The sequence below is a fragment of the Leucopleurus acutus genome (genome assembly GCF_964270905.1).
Source record: "Leucopleurus acutus genome assembly, chromosome: 17".
In the NCBI taxonomy this organism is placed as follows: domain Eukaryota; kingdom Metazoa; phylum Chordata; class Mammalia; order Artiodactyla; family Delphinidae; genus Leucopleurus; species Leucopleurus acutus.
The window spans coordinates 9,391,180-9,416,933 of NC_139159.1; the positions used below are offsets into that span (position 1 = coordinate 9,391,180).

The 25,754-nt window shown below is 41.6% G+C and overlaps 1 protein-coding gene across 1 annotated transcript in view; it reads left to right on the forward strand.

Annotated features, from left to right (window-relative positions):
* Positions 1–25,754, forward strand: part of NKAIN3 (sodium/potassium transporting ATPase interacting 3) — a gene marked incomplete at both ends in the record, with an annotated part of 508,659 nt that overhangs the window by 481,339 nt on the left and 1,566 nt on the right. Inside the window, one exon of the mRNA XM_082859081.1 lies at positions 17,689–17,758. Within this exon, the coding sequence (XP_082715207.1) occupies positions 17,689–17,758 (70 nt within the window). The remainder of the gene's footprint in view (positions 1–17,688; positions 17,759–25,754) is intronic.

The window sequence follows — 25,754 nt, forward strand, 5'->3', positions numbered from 1 at the left end:
TTAATTGTACTGTTTGTTATGAGGGCCCTACATTAAGTTACCAAGAGACATCTGTATAAAGTAGTTATGTTACCATCAATTCAAATACTACTTAGAGCCAAAAGGGTTTTGGGTGCTCAAAACAAAGTAAACATGCCGTAGACCAACCTGACGTGATAATCGGCGGGGGGCAAGTCGACAGTAGAAAGCAATCACAAACCTTTTAGTCTGAGAGTTCTCAAGTGAGGGTAATTTCATATTTTCTATTGAAAGCAGTAGGAATCAAAGTGCAATTTTAATTAAATTGTCCTAGAGTCTTCAGAAGGCAGATGTGAGCAAAAAGAAATGTCTGAAACCAATTGCAATGATCTCATACTCTAGTATAATTTGTGCCAACACTTAGGTTTCGGGTGCAATAATGAACTGCCCTTACCAACCCCCAGTCGAGAAGACGTGTCCTTTGAATTGTGTTTCCAGAATTTAAACATAAAATAAGAAAATAATACTGGTAGCCTTCCAATTTATCTAAGTATGCTTCTGGAAAGCTTCTTCTGAAAGGTAACTGCAAGTAGATAATGTAATGTCACAGTATTTTGGCAGACAATATATCATTTATCATTTCGATTTCTATTCTAACTAATGAAAATCTCTGCCTTATTCAGAATGCAAAGTTAAGCCTTTCTTGGACTGAAAGCTGTCAGCCAGCCTTAAAAATTAATAACTACCCGCTTCTCTCCTCTGCACTGCTTAAGTGGTTCTATGGGCGTAACATTTCAGCTGATGGACATTTCTGTAGGGTAATAAATGCTTGAGGAAACATTTATTTCCAGCCACCCATCTTCTTAGTTACCTTTCAGCCTCTTTAGCCATTTCCTATAAAGACTGTGATTTCAGGTCAAAGACAATGAAATAAAAAGCTCACAAAAGCAAGAGTACTGCTAGGTAGGGTCAATACTTTTCATCATTCATTCTAATGAAAAAGCCTATTTATATATGTTTCATTTATTTCCTTTTTTAAAATCTATCAATCTCTGTGAACACTTTTGTGAGACCAGGATATTTGGAACATGAAATCGTAAAAACATGTCAACATAGAGATCGGACTTGAGGACACGGGGAGGGGGAAGGGTAAGCTGGGACAAAATGAGAGGGTGGCATGGACATATATACACTACCAAACGTAAAATAGATAGCTAGTGGGAAGCAGGCGCATAGCACAGGGAGATCAGCTTGGAGCTTTGTGACCACCTAGAGGGTTGGGATAGGGAGGGTGGGAGGGAGACACAAGAGGGAGGAGATATGGGGATATGTGTATACATATAGCTGATTCACTTTGTTATACACCAGAAACTAACACACCACTGTAAAGCAATTATACTCCAATAAAGACGTTAAAACAATAAAATAAAAAATAACCATAAAAAAAAAGTCAACATCTTGTGTGTGAACCATCTACTGCTGAAATGAACTTGTGGGCTTGTTAGTACCTTGTCAGATTTACTAAAAAGAACGTTTTTAATTCAAGGAAGTGTGGAGGGGAGGCAAAAAGTACTGAAAAGTAGTATTAACGTGTATAAATATTGCCAGGCTTTTTCAGAGGAGCTGTTGCTAGCACTACTTCTTCTGATATTAGGTTGCAAACTGCAAATGGGATGTCTGTCGGGCTCACAAAGGCCAGCCTGGGCTGTATATGTTGACTGGCAAGAGAAATGTACATCGAAAATCCTAAGCATTAGTTTTTGAAAAGAAAATGAACTCCCCAGATGTGGGTTCAGCATTTTACATGGGAAATCTCAAAATAGCTCTTTATACAACCATTTGACCCCTTGAGGCCCAGGCTCAAGACAGAAGAAAGAGCCCAGAGTCAGCAACAGAGACATCAATGGTTTAATGAATGGGGGATCTTACACGTCTGAAGCAGAAAGGGACCTGGAGCGACACCCCACTATCAGGTTGACTCATTGGTTACCAGGGAAAACAGCAGAAAAGCACGCCCCTCACCACCCCTTTGACAAACTAACATAGTGGAGACATTCTGATATAAAGATTAGAACAGTTACTACCAGGGGTCGGGGGCAAGCACAGGCATTTACTGGTTAGGCTCTATGACTAAGAGGGAAGGTCAGTCGTGTGGGTAGGGTGTAGGTGAAGCAGGGACTGGTCCAGCAGGGGATGTACAGAGAGCAAGAGAACAGCCATCTTGGGTGGCCTGACCATACAAGGGTGGAGGGACAGGAGAAATTTGTGAGAGTCAAGGATGGAGAAATACATGAGACCCAGGTAAGGATGATCCCGTGGTCACAGTCAATATTTCAGAGGAGTCACAGGACTGGTCCAATAAGCCATGAAGAATCTACTGGTTCTCAGAGAGTATAAATTTCTTTTGGCAACAATCTGGTGAGTTGCAGCTATCCTCACCACAGCTTAGATTTAGAGCCTAAAGCATGTCCCCATACCTCTGCCAAATAGCTACAAACTTACTACCTAACCTTTCTACTAGAATACAAAATCTCTGCAGTCAGAATCTTTATGTTCCCAGATATAACGCTGGAGCCTAGACAATGCCTTGCACATAGCAGCTAATATAAAAAGTGATTGTTGAGGGAACTCCCTGGCTGTCCAGTGGTTAGGACTCAGTGCCTTCACTGCCAGGGGCCCAGGTTTGATCCCCGGTTGGGGAACTAAGATCCTGCAAGCCGTGCCTTGTGGCCAAAAATAAAACAATAAAAATATTTTTTAAATGATTGCTGAGTTTATTTATTAAGTAAATTCTCTTGGCCCAGCAACTCATTTTTCAAAATGGATTTCAAAACTACAAGCTTCTCAAATTTGATGAAGTGTTAGGATTATGTTCAGAATTTAGTGAGATGCTTGGTACATTTACAATTTTTTTCTTCCAGTTTTATTGAGATATAATTGGCATACAGTACTGTATAAGTTTAAGGTGTACAGCATAATGATTTGACTTACATACATCATGAAATGATTACCAGAATAAGTTTAGTGAACATCCATCATCACATGTAGAAACAAAAGAAAAGAAAAAAATAGTTTTCCTTGTGATGAGAACTCTTAGAATTTATTCTCTTAACTTTCATATAAAACATACAGCAGTGCTAATTATATTAATCATGTTGTTATTACACCCTTAGTATTTATTATATTTATCTTATAACTAGAAGTTTGTACCTTTTGACCACCTTCATCCAACTTACAAATATTTATGTTTAACAAATGGAGGTCCTGCATCTCTTTAGCATAATCAGATGGATTTTTAGTAATTTTGAAGGTCAAGATATAGGGAGATGGGGACTTCCCTGGCAGTCCAGTGGTTAGGACTTCGCCTTCCAATGCAGGGGGTATGGGTTAGATTCCTGATCGGGGAGCTAGGATCCCACATGCCTCGGGGCCAAAAAGCCAAGACGTAAAACAGATGCAATATTGTAACACATTCAATAAAGACTTTAAAAATGGTCCACATCAAAAAATCCTTAAAAAGAATAAAAGATATAGGGAGATGGAGTAAACCTCCACTATACCACCTTAGAGCAAGAGCTTGAGTTTATGGACTCCTGCACAAGACATCAGGGAGGCCACAGAGACTTGGAAGATAGATGCACCATAGAGTGAACGCAAATGCAAAATACGGCCAAGGGGACAGACGTACGGTCAAAAAGTTGGGTCCAACAGGGTGGAGACCTAAGCCAGCCCCACACATGGGAAGGTCAGGCCGCACAGAATAGGGTTCTAGCTACAGTGCTCTGGTTCAGAGAGGATTCCAGTCCTTGGGCAGGTTAACAAGACGCTCTCCGTAATGAATGTGTTAATAACTCCATGGTGGGCATCCTTTCACGATGTATACATATATCAAATCATCATGCTGTAAACTTTAAGTATATTACAGTTTTGTCAATTATACCTCATCAAAGCTGAAAAGAAGACAGTATCTCTCAAGAAGAATGTCATAAACACCAAAGTACCCAAACCAGTGACTCAAGAGGGGAACTTTCCATGGAGACTAGAGAAGCCGTTTTACTAGAACAAGCTCCAAAGTCAGCACTAACCTCATGGTGAAGTGGAACCCAGACGGTCGTGTCTCTCCAACCCAGAACCCCTATATTTCAACCTAACTAGGGACTATCTACAGCCGTTATTTTCTTCCCCTCTCACTTCCTCATCTCCAGCTACATCCGTTTTCCTACATTCACCAAGCCCTTTCCTCCCTCTGTTGACTCCCTAACTTAGATACATCCTTCCGATCTCAGCTTAACTGTCTCTCCCCAATTTAGCCACTTCCCTCTCACCCTCCCCAGGCTAGTTGAGGGCACCCAGGATATACTCTTATATGGTTTCATTGCACACTGCATTTTCCTTGGAAACATTTAACACAACTGTAGTTTTTAAAAGTCATGCTATCCCCAGGGCCTCGCCCATTTCCTGACATAATGGGCACTCTGTACAATAGATAATGAGTGAGTATTGAGTGAAGAACTGTGCAGGCAAATGGACTCGGAAGGTTGGTTAGGAGTTCCATTGGCAGAGAGGGGGGAGAATTCTTCCGTTTCTATTCTCTGTCTCCATTTCTATGAGTGACGACTCTTCACCCAAGCTAGAACCTTGGGCACATTCCTAGACTCTTCCTCACCTCCCACATCTGTTCAGTCACCAGATGAGACACGGCCACCTCCCTTCAAGTACGTGTTCTTCAACATTCTTCCCCAGGACGCCCTCTTCCCCGTGCCTCAGTAGACCCTCTGAACCTGTGCTCAATTTATTTAATTAACTGTGTTCCCCACTTGTAGAGCACGGGGATCGTACCCTGCCCACCCTGGGATCCAAGGACCTGGTTCAGTATCTGGAACATCATAAGAAATCAGTAAATATTTGTCATACAAATGTGATGTGAAATTCTGTGCAAAGATGTACAAAACACATAGCAAGGAAAATGCCCTCATGTCATTACATTATCTCTCATATCACTGTCCTCACATCTTATGAAAATTTAAATTTCCCATTCCTTGCACTATAGAAAAAAAATCTGACTAATTTGCAATAAGGTATATAAATGGTTTGTACACTTATATTTCCTGGAAGTTTTCACTGGCTACTAATCGTGGCCTGTTTTGACAGGAAGTTGACACCAACAAGCAGAGAACACCGACACCCCAGAGGGGGTTTAATTTTCTGTGTTCCCACTTGAAACTGTACGTTAGAAGTTATTTAAATGAAGGTGGTCGTCACTCTGCCAGTATCTAGCTCTGCGCCCATTAACAAAAGGAATCACCCCTTGGGGGATCCCCAAGGCACTCAGCTCTAACACCACACCCCTGTAGATGGTGCCCAGAGCCGGGGGTTATCTCAAGGTACCATCAAGTGCATCACATTCTCTTCATTCATTTACAAATGGTAAATATCAGGCAGCTATTCAGAACATCTCGATCTGTCTGATCCAGATTAGCAGCCCAGGGAGTGTGAAGTATCAGCCTCACCCCTTGAAGCAAGCGCTCTACACAGGTGCCTGTTAGCTTGAAGGAGACATAATCCCACCGCCCTCCATCCCTGGTCAGACAGGTCGGAGCTCTCAGGTTCTCTTGGTTACCAACAGCCCCAAGCTGTGTGGCCTGGCCTTTCCTCAAGAAGGAAGACGGAAGGATCTATCCTCCAGATGGTACAGAATGGAAGATGAGGGATTTGGGAACCAGTTGTGATTACGAGGCAGTAACAACAACAACAACAAAAATCACATCCTCACAGCACCCTAAATGCAGCGACAAAAAACAAAAAAATGGTCTGTGAGGATTTTATGTGGCTCCTGGGCAATGGTTTTATTGTGGGTTATTAGTGGGAAAATTTAGGAGCCCAAGAGAGATAGCAGCTACCAGCGTTCCGACAGGGTCCTTGTGTTTCCATTTTAATTCTAAATTCAATATCCCTATCCCAACGCCCGCCACACACACCCTTCTCAATCCTCACACTGAGCTGCTCTGCCCGCCCCACCGCGGGTAGGCTGAGCCCTCACCTCTCCAGCCGGCCCTGAGCTGCAGAGAAGAACGTGCTGCACCAGCAGGCCTTGATGCAGCCCCATGACGTCACACGTGCGCATGTGCGCCGGCCACCTCTCCTTCCTCCTCTCACCCATTCTGAGTCTGCGCCTTCTCCAGGTCCCTTAAAACCGCGGTATTAGTGCCCCCTACCCTGAGACTTTGGAGTCCTTACTCTCACTTTAGGAATGAGGACGTGAAGCCCAGAGAGGTGACGTGATCCTTGCACCCTTGTCTTCTGTTCTGCCTGCTCAGCGCTGAGACTCTCCCGCTAAGACTCTACAGCAAAGAAAAGGAAAGCCAGTAGGCATGGGTGCCCACAAGCTCCTAGGGTCTCTCTCCCATCGGAACTGTCCGTACTCATCCATGATGTTCTCCTTCCCGACACAGAAGAGGAGAGGAGGCCTTCACTCTGTCCCCGGGCTTCTGTGGCTTTTCTGTCCATCCTTCCCACGTATTCAGGTGCCTGCTTCATTCATGATTCTCTTTCCGCCTCCCTAACTTTATATCTCTTTTCCCCTTCTCTCTCCCAGTTTCTTCCTCTCACTGGACCTTTTTCCTCAGTCTATGAATAAAGCCACATAAGTTTAAAAACAAAACAAAAGAAATTACTCTGGCTCCCCACCCGGTATACACTGAGCTTCCCTGTCTCTCATACTTCTTCCCTCCACATCTAGACTTTTCTACAAAATAGTCCAGACTTACAGTGTAACTTTCTCACCTCCTATCCACTGTGAGGCCGCGGCTGTTGGGCTTTCTGTCCTATATTATCACTGAAAACGCTCTCTCGAAGGCCAGCAATGACCTCCTAATTGTCAAGTTCACTTAGATCTTACCGGGCTTCCTTGTAATGGGTGGCTTAGGTCACTGCTGACTGCTCCCTTCTGGCTTCCAAGCAACCCCATCTCTTGAGTTTTCCCAGGCAGTCCCATCTCTTGAACAGCACTTATTTTTTAAAAAAATATATATTTATTTGGTTGCACAAGGTCTTAGTTGTGGCATGTGGGCTCCTTAGTTGTGGCATGCCAACTCTTAGCTGTGGCATGCCTGTGGGATCTAGTTCCCTGACCAGGGATCGAATCTGGGCCCCCTGTATTGGGAACACGGGGTTAACCACTGCAACACCAGGGAAGTCCCAAACAGCAGTTATTTTACCAATTAAAATTTTTTTCTATTATCCTCACGCAAATTAAGCAGATTTCTAATGCAAACATAGGTAACACATTTTGAAGTACTGGCCCTGGCTGCTTTTGGAGTGATGTTTTATCATTAAGTCCTTAAAATGTTAACTTGCCATCCCCAGTATATAGCTTATACTCTCACTGTTACACTAAAGCATTTTAAGTAAGATCAGACAATGACACAGAGGCATTTTAAAGTAAGAACAAACAATGAAACAGGTGTTCATCCCTCTTAGATAGCAAAATGGCACACAATATTCTCAAGAGCTATACTCTTGGACCAAGTATTTAATGGAAGTCAGATTTTATAATTCCTTTGAAGAAATGTCATGCAAGTAACCAACACTAAGAGGCATATATAGAACACTCATCTTCGTGTGCTGTATTTTTTTTAAAGATCTATTATTATTTTTTTAATTCATTTTTGGCTGTGTCAGGTCTTGGTTATGGCACGTAGGATCTTCGTTGAGGCATGCAGCCTCTTCATTTTGGTGCACGGGCTTCTCTCTAGTTGTGGTGTGCAGGTCTTCTCTTCTCTAGTTGTGGCGCTAGGGCTCCAGGGCGCGTGGACTCTGTAGTTTGCGGCACACGGGCTCTAGTTGAGGCGCGCGAACTCAGTAGTTGTGGTGCACGGGCTTAGTTGCCCCGCGGCACGTGGGATCTTAGTTCCCTGACCAGGGATCGAACCTGCATTCCCTTGCATTGGAAGGCGGACTCTTTACCACTGGACCACCAGGGAAGTCCCTTCGTGTGCTTTATACTAAGCATTTTATTGACTAAAAAAGAATAATTTAGTGTTCTTTCTGGGAGCAATATTTGAAACTGGTCTAAGTGAGGTATTTGGGAGTACCAATAACTTGGATGCCAACGTGAAGATAAAGTAGGGGAGAAGTAAAGGCATTTGTCTCTCCTTCTAAGTTGTACGAGGCACAAAGTAAATTAATTCTCAATTTTATACCTAACTAGCCTTTCAGTTTTGTCCACATTTTTCCTCAGAGGAGGAAACAGGTGCTCGCTCTCTCACTCACTTTCTCTCTTTTTTCTCTCCTCTCTTTTGTTTGTCCTTGCTCTCTCTCTTTGATTATAAGAACAAAAAGTCTAGAGTAGAGTTAATGGTGTACTCAGAGAACAGCTTTCTTTGCTATGTACAGTTCAGTCAAGTGCAAAGCTTGAATGTACATGGTTGTGTCAGAGATTGGCCAGATCTTTGCCATTTGTGTGTTCTTTTTCCGACACACAGCTGGGCTGCATCTCCCAGGCTCCCTGCAGTTAGGTGTCCCATGACACTGAACTCCAGATGATGGAATGTGAGCAGAGGGACATGCCCATTTCCAGGCCTAGCGCCCACGTCACTTCCACACGTGGTTCTCCATGCCCTTCCCGTTTCTGCCTGTTGGATACAGACCAGCATAGGAGCTTTGGAAGCCACATGTTTAAGATGATGGAGCCACAATGTTGAAATAAATATTGAAATTTATTTCTCCAACAAATAAGCATCTCAAGCAATTTGAGTTTGCTGTATGTTAAGGGATTTTCAGCTGGGAAGCAGGACCTCAGTTCCAAGGGGATTCTCACTTTCCACAAATGGATTTTCAGAGCTTTTTGAAATAGTTGGTGGAATAAGAGGAGAACTCATTCCATACCCTTCAACTGTGATTAATTCAGCCGCCCACAGCATCAGGACTCAGATGACGTTAGATTTGAGTAGACACAAGACTTTACTCCGATTAAGAGTCTCTTTCTGGTTGGTTTTATACTCACTAATGCTTTAAAACATTTTAATGTCTTCCCACATGACTCAGATGCTTTGCTGACATTACACTGCCTTCTTTCAACCATAGCTCCTGATGGAATTCTGTGTTCTTTCTCTATTCTAGGTAGCTTGCCAATTCTTGTAGACATTTAAATGCTTGATTGGATTCAGCATTTCTCCCACATCTCTTCTTGTCTGAGGTCATTAACCCGTCCAGATCCAAAAGTAGAGTCCAGTTCCAGCATATTATTGATTAATTTTAGGGCTTTAAACAAGTTTAAATAGCTAATCCTGTATTGATTTGATTCATTCATTCAAGAAACAGTTATTGAAAGACTTCTGGGTACTAGACCCACAAGGATACAGAAATGAATAAGACGTGGTCCCTTTCCCAGGAGATCTTACATTCTAATAAGTGAGCAAGGCGTGTAAATAATTATGGAGGAGTAAAGTGTAGACAATGGTCTGTATAAAGTGAATCAGAAGCACAAAAAAGATAAGCAGAGGCTAACTGTGTGTCAGGGCACCAAGCATGGCTGCTCAGAGCATGAGGACATGGTCTTATATGAAGAATATTACATCATGAGGAAGGAACAAAGGAAATGCATTTTAAATACTGGCAAAAGTATGTCAGCAAAGCTTGGGAAAACCATGGGATACTCAGGAAGTGATGAGTAGTGAGGTATGTTCAGTTCACTAAGTGAACAGTGGGGTCAGTCTTTGAGGGACCTTGGATTCTGTCTTAACACCAGTGAGTCCCAACCTATTTTATATCTTGGCACTTATAGAGAAAGTTAACATTTATAAGGCACTCTGTGATAAATAAATTACTTTTTCCAAGCAATAAATGACCACCCCAAAGGGCTAGCTACCCCAAGTCTTACTCAGCAAGTGTGTACGTGCACACCCACACCCTACTCAGGTCTCTCCTGCCGGGATACTCTGCTAGATGACATGCAATCAATGAATGGATTTAATCTTGGGAAGACTATGATCAGATTCAATTTTCTTTGAACAGTAATTCATAGAAAGAGAAAAGAATTTATAAAACGATCTCAGAAGAAATGGCATTTTGGGGAGGGAGTCTGCCCTAGAAATGGGAAAACCAAAAGTAATAATAGAGGCTATTTTTAAAAAAGAAAAAAGAATATTCAAAGGGGAAATGTTCAAAATTGTAGAAGCAGACAGTAAAAATGAATTACAGAGAGACTTCAAAGTCAACAAGTATTTGTCACTTGATTTATTGAGCAAAGTAGAACATTAGCCAGATTTAAATGAGAATGATAAAAATATATTGGGAAAAACTTGGATAACTGAGAAAAAATGTATTACATAAGGGAAAAATTGTATCTGTTTAGACAGCTTCTTAGAACTGTTTTTAGCCCTTACCTTTTTAAGCAATAGTTTTTCTCTCAGCCATTCTATTCTGCTTTATTGACCCCAAAGAGATTTTAAAAATTCATTATGCCATTATTTAAATATTATCTACTCTTAGAAAATTTTAAAGTGGGAAGAAACTGTCAGCACTGATTATGGGAACATCTGCTTCCAGAGATCTGGACCCATGAGAGAAACAAAAGCTGGAAATTCAGCCAAATAAAAATGAAAAGGGAGCTCCAAAACTAGAAAAGGGAGGTGTTTTCAGAATTTTTAAAAATCTTGTTTTCTCTAGAATAAAATGTTCCTCTGAATGAGCCCAGCAGTAGTGACACAAAGCCTCCAGTGATTCAGAGCAGACAGTAATAGAAAAATTACAAAAACTTTGAAAGAGACTTCAGGAAAGCCAAACTGTAGTTGATAAGAGTAAACAGCCATTCCACCAAATTAGTGATGAAGATTAACCAAAGGGTTAAGAGTATGTCTACAATAGGAAAATAGCACAATTTGTATCGCTTTAAAAAAGCTGAGTAACTTTAAAGGGAATAGAAAATACACTGTTAAAGATGAAAACACAAATAAGAAAGAAAGAAAAAAAAAAAAGAGAACCTAGCTCCTTTCTTTCTGAATATGAGAAAATCAAAACAAAAAAGTGGGGCTTCCCTGGTGGCACAGTGGTTGAGAGTCCACCTGCCAATGCAGGGGACGCGGGTTCGTACCCTGGTCTGGGAAGATCCCACATGCCGCGGAGCGGCTGGGCCCGTGAGCCATGGCCACTGAGCCTGCGCGTCCGGAGCCTGTGCTCCGCAACGGGAGAGGCCACAGCAGTGAGAGGCCCGCGTACCGCAAAAAAAAAAAAAAAAAAAAAGTGTATGTGTGTATTGAGGAAGTAGGATGGTGGGAGCTCGTATGTCAGAGGCATCTTTATAAAGGTGATACAACTCTAGCAACTAAGAGTGAGGAAAGAAGCCACGGTGGTAGATGCTTTCTTATCAAAGGACCCTGTAAGGACACTATAACCAGGTTCCCCCTTGCAAGAATCAAAGACAAAATTCTAGAGACGGTCCATGGGATCCTTATAGAATAACTAGAGTAAGTGCATTCCTGCATCTAAACACTGAAAGCATTAGGAAAAAGTCACTCTGGGGCTTCCCTGGTGGCGCAGTGGGTGAGAGTCCGCCTGCCGATGCAGGGGACGCGGGTTCGTGCCCCGGTCCGGGAGGATCCCACATGCCACAGGAGCGGCTGGGCCCGTGAGCCATGGCCGCTGAGACTGCGCGTCCGGAGCCTGTGCTCCGCAACGCGAGAGGCCACAACAGCGAGAGGCCCGCATAACGCAAAAAAAAAAAAAAAAAAAAAAAAAAAAAGTCACTCTGTGCACTTTGCATAAAAGGGATATATTACCTACAAAGAATCCCACGGAGTGACTTGAAATACCAAGAAAAAAAGAGAGAGATGTTCCCTCAGTATTTGTGCTACTGTGGGGGGAAAGGACTAGAGAATAAAAACAATGCCAGTTAAAAGCTAAAAAAAATGGTGATCAAGTGTGTCACGTGTGCAGACTTCCCTGGTGGTGCAGTGGTTAAGAATCCACCTGCCAGTGCAGGGGACACGGGTTCAAGCCCTCGTCCGGGAAGATCCCACATGCCGCGGAGTAACCAAGTCCGTGCGCCACAACTACTGAGCCTGCGCTCTAGAGCCCGTGCTCCGCAACAAGAGAAGCCACCACAATGAGAAGCCCGCGCACCGCAAGGAAGAGTAGCCCCCGCTCGCCGTAACTAGAGAAAGCCCGCGCGCGGCAACAACAAAAAAAAAAAAGGTGTGCACTCAGGCGGATCACGGGTGCACTGGGCGGGTCACATGGGCTGGACACGTGCTCAGGGAGTGCCCAGCACCAGCCCTGGACAGAGGGAGAGCCACAATCCCACGTGACACTGAACTCTGAAAATTCTGCCTCCCTTGAGCTTTACTTTCTTCCTTGCCATGTCCTTATACGGGGAAGCTTAATTTCCCACAATAAGAAACACTCAGAGATGGTGAAACCTCAGCCTTCAAAACGTGATGGACTAATGAATCCTCCCTCCTCCAGACTAGCTACTCTTTCCAAATATGAGAAAATCAGACTAGACGCAAGCTCAATACAAGTTCCCCAAGGACAGATGCTCTTCTGGGGAAGGGGGAATAGAATGCTGGAATTCTCACAAACCATTGTTATCCTAAGCTAAACAAAGGTTTTGAAATTTTGGAATTCAGTAGTTGATGGGAATGTGTCATCGGAATAAGATAAATGTGTGAATAAACCAACAGCAGCCCGCGGTCTGCTGCACAGTCCACGGCTTTTATCTCACCGAGGGCGTCCACAGCCTGGCAGGCATTGTACAGACGAGTACACTGAGAGCTGAGTCTTCCCAGCTCGCAGCCCGCAAGAAGTGGAACTAATATTTGATCCAGATATATCAGGGACCAAAATCCGTGTGCTTTCACACACCCAGCTGTGCTAACAAGGACGACAATGAAATTCTTCATAAATCGGTAAAGAAAGATACATTGGGCACTCACTAGATTAAAACTAAAGCATTCATGTTTAAATATTGATTAAGAATATAAATTACTTGCACGATGTAAGGAAAATAACGGGCTAGCCCAGTAAATTTTAATTGGATGTGGGGAGGCATAGGTAACACACCCAGCTATCTTGCTGCAAGTCAAATGTCTTGTCAGCAAGTACTCAATATGTGAAGATTATCATGAGAATAACAGGATTTTAGGATGTGATTCAAATACTACACAACTGTGAAAACAATGCCCCCCCCAAAAAAAAACTGTTGACCTTTAATAGCTGTTCTGTATGGGTATACGATGAAATTTTAATTATTAATCTGCCATGATTAAAGTCTGGTTCAATAAAATGTAACAGAATATGATTTGGCAAATGTTGTGGGTATGATCTTTAAGAAGCAAAAATGTACCTTCCCTTATTTTCCCAAAACGAGATTTAGCATTTCTTCTCATGGTGGTCACTTCCACAAAGATATTCCATTCCAAGTAACATCATTTCTTCCAAGTGGAAGTTGGCACAGGAAATGCGTTTGAAAGGACTACAAACAATGCGGTTTCCTGGCTGCAGGCTCTCCCTGCGGGATCTTTTATAGTAACACCTCAGTTTCCGAGAACAGGTGAAGGGGGCAATGCTCTGCATAACGCTTTTCTGCATCAGCTGATGCCAGGTGTTAATTGTGCTAAGTTTTTTGTTCTACGTTTTAAGACTTTAATAACCAGAGTATATTGAATTCAACTCAATTATCCTGCAGGTCACCCACCAAGCTGTGCCCGGCCCCTCCTTCTGTCTTCCCCGCCTCTTCCAAGGCACTCTTCTTGCAAAGACCCTTTGTGGTGTTCTCACTGTAATGACTGCAGATTCCGTGGATGCTTCCTTTCTAAACCTCCTTTTCTAATACTTCTGAAAACCATCCGTGCCTCTTCTGCTACTTCCCAGGTTTCATTGAAATTCATCTCCTTATTTCTACTGGAGAAACTCCTTCAATTCAGCATCTTCTTCTCACATCTTTCTCATTACAGTGACTTTTAGAACGCACAGTTGCTTCACTTTCTTAACAATGTGATATAACTACCTTTCTGCAAACGTAGAAGCTGAAGGTCTTTCCTACTGAGTTGTTTTCAAGTATTTTGTTAAGTCATCTTAAAAAAAAACTTCATTTTTTAAAGCATCATTTTAAAAACACTTTCAGAGTCTATAAACTTGCCCTCCATTTGCATTTCAATTTATCTCTTTACTTCAACTACCTTCCTACTCTAGTGTGTGCATAAAAAACTATTTTTCTAATATGGAAACACCAGGCTTCTCTTGTCAAGAGGCCACATTGCTGTGTTCCATCCATAAACGATTCTTGATGTTTTCACTTTCTTAATTACCTACTTTTCAATGATTCCTCCTTAATAGTTACTCTTTTGGTAGTCTTGTCTAGTTCTCAAAATTTATATATATATATACACACACACATTAGGGTAAATAAACTACAATACTTTTTCCACGTTTGGGATATTATGAATAATGCTGTTATAAACATTTGTGTACAAATTTTTGTGTGGACGTATGTTTCCATTTCTCTCGGGTATATAGCTAGGAGTGGAACTACTGGGTCATATGGTAACTAGATTTACCCTTTTAAGAACTGCCTAACTGTCTTCCAAAGTGGTTGCACCATTTTACCTTTCCACCAGCAGTGCATGGTGTCCAGTTTCTCCACATCCTTACCAACGTTTGTTTTTATCTGATTTTTTTTTATTATAGCTATTTTAGTGGGTATAAAGTAGTATCTCACTGTGGTTTTGGTTTGCATTTCCCTGAGAATATTTTTGTAATGAGGTTGATGTTGAAAACAAACAAACAAACAAAAACCACTTCAGGATGACAGAATACATTTTCTCTCTTTGCTTCTCTTCATCTGTCAGAGGTAGGGTTATTTCAGCCTTTAAAGAACTGCTTTATAAGTTAATCTAAGTTCCCTACAATGACTGTGACCACTTCATAAATGAGTCTTCTACATTTTAGCTGCCCTGCATTCAAGATCAGTTAAAGAATTTAAATAAAATTATTAAATCAAGTTATTAAATCAAACGAAGCACCCCCAAATCATCTTTTGAAGTTTTTAGTAAATGGCAATAAATGAAAGCTTATAAAAAAGGAAAACACTGAAATTTATGCTCACAAAAGCAAGCAAACTGGACAAATTAGCATTTAAATGTTATACAGAATTTAGTTTTCAATTTTATAATTTCCTTCTGAAATTTCTTAACCTGAGAAAAGACTCTTTTGGCAGAGCTCCTGTGTTTTATTCAACAAATTTATATTCCGCACCAAAATGAAAAGAAGTTGATTTGTGAGAAGCTCTACAAAGAATCATAAATAGATACAATTTAAGTTTTGTGTCCTGTAACATTTTTGGCAAGGAAAGATGTGCTGAGTGGATGTAAACTAACAGTGCTGGGGAGGTATTTGGGCTAAACTATACTGCACCTGTCCTCTCTTTAGCAAACTTGCTTGGCATTTAGCAGCACCTATACGGAAGACATTTCCACAGTGAAAATAGTTAATGCTATATAGGAAATTATTAGGTCAACTAAAAAATTGGCATATGGTTGTTTGCTTAGATAAAAATATTGTATCAGTATTAAATTTCCTGAAGTTGAAAACTCTACTGTGTAAATGTAAGAGAATATTATTATTTAGAGGAAATGCTCACTGAAATATTTGGGGGTGAAGGGCTTTATGCAAGTAACTTACTCTTGAATCATTCAGAAAAATGTTATGTATATATATTATTTCTGTGTGTATGTGTCAATACATGTCAATCTAGATGTATATGGAAGAGAAACAGCAAACAATAAAGCAAATAGAGTAAAAAAAATACTGTGATTTACAGTCAATTAAGGTATCAACAATTTCAAATTTACTAATCATAAAAAGAAATTTTGAATAAGATTGTAAATAAATTTATGAAAATAATGAAACCTATTGAAAAAACTATATATTATGTATATATTTTTCCCCAAAATATCAGTGGTTTGGTATGTTAGAGACAAGAGATGGGCTAAGGAGCAGATTCATGGCAGTACATGAATATATACCAAAAATAATCATTCTGTTAATGTTCCATTTTAACGTTCAAATGAGAAATGTAAAGAAGTTTTCTTTTTATTTTGCTTTAATGAATACAGGTATTCATTTTTAATCTTTATTTTTATAAATAATTTTACTTTGAATATAATTTTTCAATTGAATAATTTTATTCACACATGTATATACTTATACTTTTGTTTAACACCCCCTTTAACTTCCAAAATGCCCTATAAATTATAGGATCATTCAACTTTTAGTCAATGATCTTAATTGATGAAGCGATCTTTCTTCTAAATTCCCGCCCATTGGTCAACAAGGTAAGGGAGCTGATATTTGATTAAATATCTAATCTAATAAAAACTTAATCCAGTCTGACTAGATGGCCCCTTTAGGCACTGCTCATTCTCTCTGGGAAAATCTTTTTAATGTCTCACATTGACTTCCCTCTCACTGCTTCTCTCCTTGAGGTTGTATCCAGGTAACCTATGGGACTTGGTAGGGAAAGGATGGGCCTCAGCCTCCTCTGGTCTCCAGGGGTATTACCTGGAGATGGTCCCTTGTCACCTGGTTGTTGTGAGCCCCAGAGGACTCCAAAGCTCATGTCTACACAGTGATCTGGTGAAGCTCCACCTCACCTCCTTCAGTGGAGATGGAAGGATAGAGCTAGTCAGATTAGGTCAAGACTTCACTAGAACTTCTAGGCTAATTCATGTCTCTCTAAATCACAGTTCACTAGTATGCCTGTCTTGAGTGGAGGATATAATATAATATTCACAGCTGTGTACCTAAACACACAGACACAGAGTTCAGTGTTCCTATATGCCCACATATCTGTTAATGTTAGAGTGCTGTAGTATAACCAGAGCTTGGTATGACCTAATTAATATTTTTAATGGACTATGACAAAAAAAAAAATCAGGAGAAATGAACTAAGATTAGCTGTAGACATTAGGTTTGGAAAAGAAAGATTGAGGCTTTGATCAAAACAGAAAGAAATTAGAAAGAATATTACCAAAAATAGTGAGTCTGTACAGACTGTGAGGCAAGTACCACACCACCAGAGAGAAGTCGAAACCTCCTCTGCAAAGTGCAGGTGCTTAGGGACTTCCCTGGCGGCCCAGTGGTTGACTCCGCGCTCCTAATGCTGGTGGCATGGGTTCGATCCCTGGTCGGAAAACTAAAAGCCCGCATGGCATGGCCAAAAAGGGAAAGAAAATTAGGGGACCCAACAGAATGCAGGTGCTTATTTGTCAGGGACAGCTTGAGGACAGAAGGCAAGGACATAGATTTTGTGACTTCTCAAAGGTCTTTCTAATGATGCAATAAATATTCTTAAGGAAAAAAACGGATTCTGGCAACAAGAAGAAAAGGTATATCTTTTGATATATAGGGGGAAAGGGCATATCTGTATGCCTAAGGACAAACACATTATTTAAAATCTAATGTTATTTAATGTTACTTCATTTTTCACTAAAGCCAGTAACAACTGTGATTTTTCAGTCACTAAGATCCCAAGTTCTATGTGTGTTTCTTAAAATTTCCCCATTTTTTGACAACTGATAATATTTTGAACAGTCTTTATCTTAAATACACATTCTTCCATTTTTGTGATAGGCAGATACTTTTGTTAATATTATTTTTATGTGTTCTTTTTAAATCACCTAGTATTATGTGAGTTTGCACATTTATTCATATCGGGCTATGTTGTATTTTCAGTTGATTTCATAGGTGGACTTGATGCACACTCCTACTACCAGGATCATGTTGAGTTAAAGCCTGTTCATCTGTAAGTAAAGGTGTGATGAGATGGAAAATATTAATCCTTCTAACTTGGCCAAAACTAACCAAACCTGAAATAATTTGGACCTACCACTACTAATCATTGGTTTAATTTTCCACTCATATTTGAAACACACCTTTCACATGTAACCCAACGTTATCATTATTATTTTTCATTCCAAAAAGGATTTGAAGTCGGTACCGTGGTTTATGTTTCTAAAATGATAGTTTTATTTTTTTTATCAGTAGTTGATTGCCAAATTGAAGGGCAAAAAGGATGATTTAGTCTACAAAACAGAAACTTAGTATGTGTCTTGGGGGCAACATAGCAGAGGGAAAAGGGAAGAAAGACTAGGTTGGGATCCATGCTCTATCTGTGTGGCCCCAGGGGCCTCCCTTGAAGTCTCTGAGACTTGGTTCTGTCACCTGGACTCAGTTTCATAGGTGGAGGAGGGAGGATGGATTCAATGGGATAAGGTATGTAGAGCATGTGTAAAGTTGCCCATGACTGTGCCTAGTACTCAAATATTTGACTGACCGGAAGGAAGTCAACAACTACAACAAAAACACCTCAAACTGGACAGATTTCAGTTGAGTATGAGGAAGGAATCACGGTCACTTGACTGATAAAATACTAGAAAACAAGAAAATAGATACCATGACTCCATTCCTAGAAAACTCTAAGTAGCAAATAGACAACTGTATAAAATAATAGATATCATGTGCACTTTGAGTATATTATCTCACTTCATCCTCATGAGACTACTGTAATGTACTAATTAGTAGTCCATTCTATAAATAGACTACTACATCTATGAGGTTCACGATGATAGACAACCTTCCCAAAGTCTCTCAAGTAGTCAGCGATGGAGCTGGGGTCTTTCCCTCAACATGACATTGTGGACCTGCTCGGACGACCTTCCGATTCTTTTGGCTCAGTGCTCTGTAATTTCATGGAGACAGAGGAAATTTGGACAGCAGTCACTGGTGTAAGAAACACGCATGAAAGTCTTCATCAGCTGCCTCTTTGCCACAGTGGTTCCTGCCCAAATCTGTACCCCCTTCCCCAGCTTCTTTGGGGTGGAAGCCCTGAGAAACCTGCACTGGTTACTCCACCTCCCCATGTGGAATTAACTCGATTCCAGCAGAATGAGCTGAAGGAAACATAGTTCACAGGCTACACAAATCAGCACTGTGCCTGTCACATGAGAGATGTTTAAATATATGTTGGTTTCTTAAAGCCAACCTAATCTGGAAAAACATTCACCCCACATAACGTTCCAGGACCAAGCAGCCGTCACCTCATTACTCATGCTACTGAGTGCTCATAAATGATCGACTCCAGAAGTGGGTATCTGTGGATGTGGGGAACTTGGCAGGGATTGTGACAATAACAAAGATGATCAGAGCAACTGGAAGTGAGAAAAGAACTGAAACAATGCCTAGCGGTGACTTAGAGAGTCTTCTATATATTTGTTATGTGAAAAGAGGATGATGGATGATGTCTTTCATCTCCACTGTGAAAAATATAACTCAGCAGAGAAATTGCAGTATGAAAGATGTCGGTCAGATGTCAGAAAGATCTCACTATTAGGGGAGGTTATTAAAAAATGCCAATTGATTACTGATGGTAATAGAATCTCCTTTCTTAAATGACACTCGTGTATCCATGTGCCTGAAAAGGGTGTCCTGTGGCATGGCCCAGAGGCAAGTGACTTCTGTCTCTGTTTCCTAAAGTCCCTTCAATCTCTGTGAATCCAGAACACATGAAACGTCCCGGTAAGTTTACCTAAAAGGCTTTGATCAACTCCACTCCCTCCTCAAAGGGCTTTCTCTTTTTTTTTTTTTTTTGAAGTATAGTTAATTTACAATGTTGTATCAATCTCTGCTGTACAGCAAAGTGACTCAGTTATACCCATATATGCATTCTTTTTTAATATTCTTTTCCATTATGGTTTATCACAGGAGATTGGATATAGTTCCCTGTGCTCTACAGTAAGACCTTGTTGTTCATCCATTCTAAATGTAATAGTTTGCATCTACCAACCCCCAGCTCCCAGTCCCTCCCTCCCCCACCCCCCTCCCCCTTGGCAACCACAAGTCTGTTCTCTATGTCTATGAGTCTGTTTCTGTTTCGTAGATAGGTTCATTTGTGTTATATTTTAGATTCCACATATAAGTGATATCAGATGGTATTTATCTTTCTCTTTCTGACTTACTTCACTTAGTATGATAATCTCTAGTTGCACCAAAGGGCTTTCTCAACTCCCCTGTTCACTGCTGACCTCCCACACCTTTTCAGCTGAATGTGGCTTCAACTACAGGCTGCAGAAAGCAAGAGAACAAGTTTCTACTTTGATAGATGATGCATATCATTATGTCAGATGAATATGGAATGCCTTTCAACCATGGAGGGAGCAGGAATCGGCAAGATCAAACTAAACCCAAATTAAAATCATTGTGCATGAAACAATTTAAGAGGTCAGTGGGTGCCCCCCTCAGGTACGCAAATATGGCAGAGTTTATCCAGTTGGCATCAACCAGCCTGCTTGATTTCTTTTAATAAAAGCCTTTGTATTGGATTCCATTGTAAGCAGCTCAGGGATGCCACATCCACTGTACCAGCAAGACTGGAGGAAAAGCCAATCTTCTGAACTAAATCGTTAGAGGGGGCAGGAACCCTGGCTTTTAACCCTCGTTAAGGCTCTAAGTTCCATAGAGTACAAAGCCAGGTTTATGAAGAAGCCTCTTTATGAAGGAGATCGGGAGAATCTTTATCATATTCCTGGGAACATGGATATAGATGGGTAACTTTCAACTCCAGATGGGTGGTTACATTCACTGCAGACTTGTACAGGGAGCCCTCATTCTTGTGTTTGATTGTGTCACTGCTCACAATCATAAAGTGCACTTTTCCAGGGCCCACAGTCCAACTGCGTGTGAATATGTGCACTGGGGTGATGTGATGTGAGGCAGTTCACACGTGGATTTGGTCTTTCATGCTTTGTCTCTCTTTAAAGTACCAGCATCAACGAATGAACTTATTTACAAAACAGAAACAGACTCAGACACAGAAAACAAACTTATGGTTACCAAAGGGGAAAGGGGGGGAGGGGTAAATTAGGAGTTTGGGATACACACCACTATATATAAAACAGGTAAGCAATAAGGACCTACTGTATAACACAGGGAACCATATTCAATATCTTGTAATAACGTATAATGGAAAAGAATCTGAAAAGGGGTATATACATATGTGTGTGTGCACGCGTGTGTGTATATCTGAATCACTTTGCTATATGCTGAAAACTAACACAACATTGTAAATCAACTATATTTAAATTAAAAAAAAAAGTAATGGCACCAAGCTATCAAGACCCACTGGTTACATAAATTGGTTTACTTCCATTTACAACTGTTTGTTGGTCACTCACAACATGTGCACCAGGCCCTGGGCTGGAGATACAAAGATGAGTAATACTTGGGCTTGACCTCCAGCCGTGAATGATCTAGTAGAGGAGACCTACATAGAAATAAGTAGATACAAAACAGTGTCCCCAAGGCAATTTTTTGCAGAAGAGGGAACGTTTACTTCTCACTTGGGGAGAGAAGGCACCACTGGGAGATGATGCCTGAGCTGATGTTGGAAAGACGAGGAAGAGTTTATCAAAAGCAGAAGAAGAAAACGAATGTCCCCTGCATGGAGGCCACGCTGCAGAGGATAAAGTTGAAAGTTGTGCATATCTAATCTGGCCTTCACCACCGTTCTCACATAAAGTCAGCAACCTACTAGGAAGCAGATGTTTAAGCCGCGAAGGAACCTTGGCTCCTGGTGGGGATGCTCTGAGGCCCTCAGCAGCCATTGCTGCGCCATCTAAACAATGGCATCCTTTATGCCTAAGGCCATGGCGATGCTTCCGGTGATTGTTGTCTGGGTCTGGCTTGGGGATACGTGACACACGGGTCAAGGGGAGCCTGTTCTGGGGACCACTGTCTCGCCATGGCGGCGAATGAGGGAGCTGTAACTCTCAACATAAGTACATCCTGCTTCTCTGCCAGCGTCTCCTCCATTGCTGCTCCTACACCACCTTTCACAATGGGGAAACAGTCAGGACAAGGGTTGCTCACCTGGTCATCAGTGGCTTTGAAGAGGACACCTCCGCAGCAGCTCATGGTGGAAGCAGCAGCTACCCCAAAGGGAGGGGGCTAACAGAAGCAGATTTACCTCTCAGGAAGAAGCATAGCTTGGCATAAATCCACGCAGCTCTGAAAGAGATACAGATATTCAGGGAATGATGTCAGAGCGAGCAACTGAATTACTTTAAGTTTTGTCAAAATCATCATAATGGTTAGCAACTGGGTGGTGGGGCAATTAAGCTGCATGTAGCAGTAACTCTTCACATAAAAATAATTAGACCAAGGCAGTTTATCAAAGAAAGACAGCAGTGGAATCTCAGAACTGAGTTTCACAAGAGAAGTAGAGAGATCTGATGATGCTAGAAATTTCCATGAGGAGAAATTTCCATGAGGAAGACACCCTGTGACTGCAGTTAAGAAAGACGTGATGAAAAAAGCTTCTCCTGTTACTTTTAGCCAATCTTTTTCTAAGGTTTCCAAATGAGAACTTGACTTTTCTCTGGTATCTTGACTTGTCTGATTGCCTTTGCAGGAGGCTAATTTTTCTTCACAAAAATTGTTACATGCTCTGTGGTCACCGCTGACAGAGTGTCTGCTATTGCAACCAAGTACCGGAACACAGACGCAGCTGCCCCCCATTTCAGGCTGGCACTGCCGTCAGCTCCACTGTACCTCTACCCCTCACAGCCCAGACTCAGAGGGCATCCGCCTCTGACGATCGGGCTGCTGGACGGAACCAGACATGGTCACATCCATCTCCGCTCTTTCCTGAGAACGGGTGTTTTGTATCAGTATCCTTACAAGTTGGTGCCAGGCCATTCTGCATGTACAAAATCTACATTAAAAACTAGCCAGGAGAAAAAAAATAAAAAAAATAAAAAAAAAAACAGCCAGGAGGACAAATCAAAGGGATGTGTGTGGGTGTGTGTGGGAGATGCGGAGGTGAGAATGATGTGCTTTCAAACCCTGATTTAACAACCAATAAACACCGATGGGGAACCATCATTTACCCCATCCCTCCTCCATGTCTTGACCAGCCGCCTGAAGACTAATAAAATGATAGCTCTCTGGCTATATCCTGTTTTCATTTGCCCTTGATTGGCTTTCACACCTTCCTATCCATCTATCTATGTGTCTGTCCCTGTGGCACGCAGAGCCAGGTGTCTGTGACCTGCTCATGGGATGGCGGCTCACTTTTCCCATTACTGAGTGTGCAGTTCTGTTGCCTGAGGGCAACCGTCAGTCCCTGGAAAGATGGGCGCTTACAGAGGCATTAACTCTCCGGGACGCCTCAAGCATGCAGAGCACTGCAACTGTACAGCACTCAGTGCCCTCTTAGTGGTCGCAAAGGAGAGGCAGCTTCCCTGCCTGCCTGCCTTACTTAGCTCAAACGGGGCGGCACTTAGGGCTCACCGCTCTCCCTGGCTTTGGGGAGCTTTCCCTTTGTCACTGGCATTCATGGCTTTTTGATCCATGCTAGGAAATGATTATACTATTTTAGGGACAATGTAAGAACACACCTAATGTGTAGCTATTTGACCAAGTAGCAGTGAGATGGCTGTGTTTATATGGTTCCCGCAGTTCTGACTCATCCCTACACTGGCCAGTTCGTGCACCATTGTCCTTGCTAGGATGGAACGAGGCCACCAACCGTGCAGCCGGCCACACGCGAGAGGGCCTCCACCACTGATGGTCAGTCATCCTCACTGGGGACACAAAGACCCTCTCGTTTGACACATGGCCTCGCGCACTGCCCCCAGAGCCTCGAGGAGCCCGGTCCTCGTGCTGCCTTGTGAAGCAATAAAGCCTTTTCCAAAATGAGAAAGCTCGTATCTGAACGGTGCCCCCCCCCCCCCCCGGGAAGCTGTGAATTCCTGCCTCTCCCAGAATCTCAGGATTCTTCTCAGTACTTGTCATTGATGTCAATGGGAAGAAAGTAGATTTCTGTAGTGGTGTGGAGATAGGGAGCATCTCCCCCCGAAAAAAACTCATCAGCATAAGTAAAAGTAACTTCATTCACACCTGTTCCCAAGAGAAAGTACACACTGATTTTAAAATTAAAGGTAATGAAGATAAACCAAATTTTATATTTAATATATATTTTTCATTTTATAGTTACATCAAAAATATATATAATCCCCATGTTATGACAGGTTCTGGGAAGAAACAAGACATAATAAAGAATGTACAAAACAGAGTCAAGCACACATACACACACACACACACCCCGGAAGTGACAGAGAGACTTAAAAAAGCAATAGAAAAAGAGGCAATGACAGGCCTATCAGGAGACACACTTTGAAATAACAACACTACCTTATCATTTGATTTCATTCTGCCTCGAGGGTAGGTACCCTCAGGTAACTGCCAACATATCTACAAAATCTGCCCAAAAAAATGATCTTAAGGATCAAAACTCAAACTCTTCTACCCAGACCAATTGATCCATCATTAAGAGTGATAACTAGACATTCTATGTCTCCAGAGGTGATGCAATAAGACACAGCACCATCTATGAGATATCTTGGGCTGACTGATCTTGGACTGCAAGTGTAGAAAATACAAGAATAACACAGTAAGTTAAATCTCACCACAAGGAAGCAATCAGCCACTCTAGAATGTGGGAAATAGTACAGGGCAAATGAAAAAAACGCGGGAGGGGGGACTTACATTTTAAAAGGGATTTAAGAGACATACGAGTCAAATACAGTGTGTTTACCTTGTTTGGATTCTGGTTTCAACAAACCAACTGTAATGAGATGCTTTTAGACAATTGGGGAAATGCAAATATGGACTGGATAGTAAATGAGATTAAGGAATTGTTGCCTATTTTGATAGATATGCTAATAAATAGGTTTTAACAAAAGAAGAAAAAATTTTTATTACTTGAGCAGAGTTTCTGAACCTCAGCACTGTTAACTCTGGACCCAAATAATTCTTTGTAGTAGGGGCTGTCCTGTGCATTTTGGGATATTTAGCAACATCCTTGGCCTCTGCCCACTAGACACCAGTAGCGGGTGCGCTCACGCGCACTCGCGCGCGCACACACACACACACACACACACACACACGGCCAAACTGTGGCAAACAACTGGTAAATGTCCCTGGCTAGGAAGAATCACCGAGTTAGGGAATCATCACTGAGATGTGCCAATGAGTGACACACAAGACATGACGTCTAGGATTTGCTTTGAATACTCTAGCCAAAAAATAAATTATAAAGTTGTGGTGACTACATGAAACTTAATTAAATAATTTTTATTTTAGTTGAAGCTGGATAGTGAGAACATAGGGATTCATAATACCATTCTCTTTACTTCTGTGTGTGTATGTTTGACTTTTAAAAATCCATCTGTTAATAAAACCTAAGGCAGAGTGGTCAATAGGCTTTCCTTTCAATGCCTCCTCTCACAGTTGCTTCATTGTCTTATTAGAAAACTCCTTGCAGACGTATTTCCCAATGCCTGAAGTAACACTCCAGCATTCCTACCTGGCATCATAGGGACAGGCTCAGCCTACTTCACAGCTTTTCCAATCCACGTTGCTAAAGCCCCAAAGCAGAAAATAGTAACTATAGGTAGAGGTGACGTGAAAGATAAATGTAGTGGGTACCTAGACGTTCCCCCAATGCCCACCAATACTATAACAAAGAAAGAAAACGCCTTCCCCTGCTGCGTTATCCCATTCTAGAAGAGTCACCTGTTGGACGGATGAATAAACTTCCACAACTGGAATCTTCCTTCAGACTAAAAGGTTATATAAAACTATAAAAATCCCGCCATTATAATCTCATCCCTTTATCTTTCCATTTAAATCCTTGTTCAACTCAGTGGGGTCAAAGGGCTAGATATTTGGGCTACATCTTT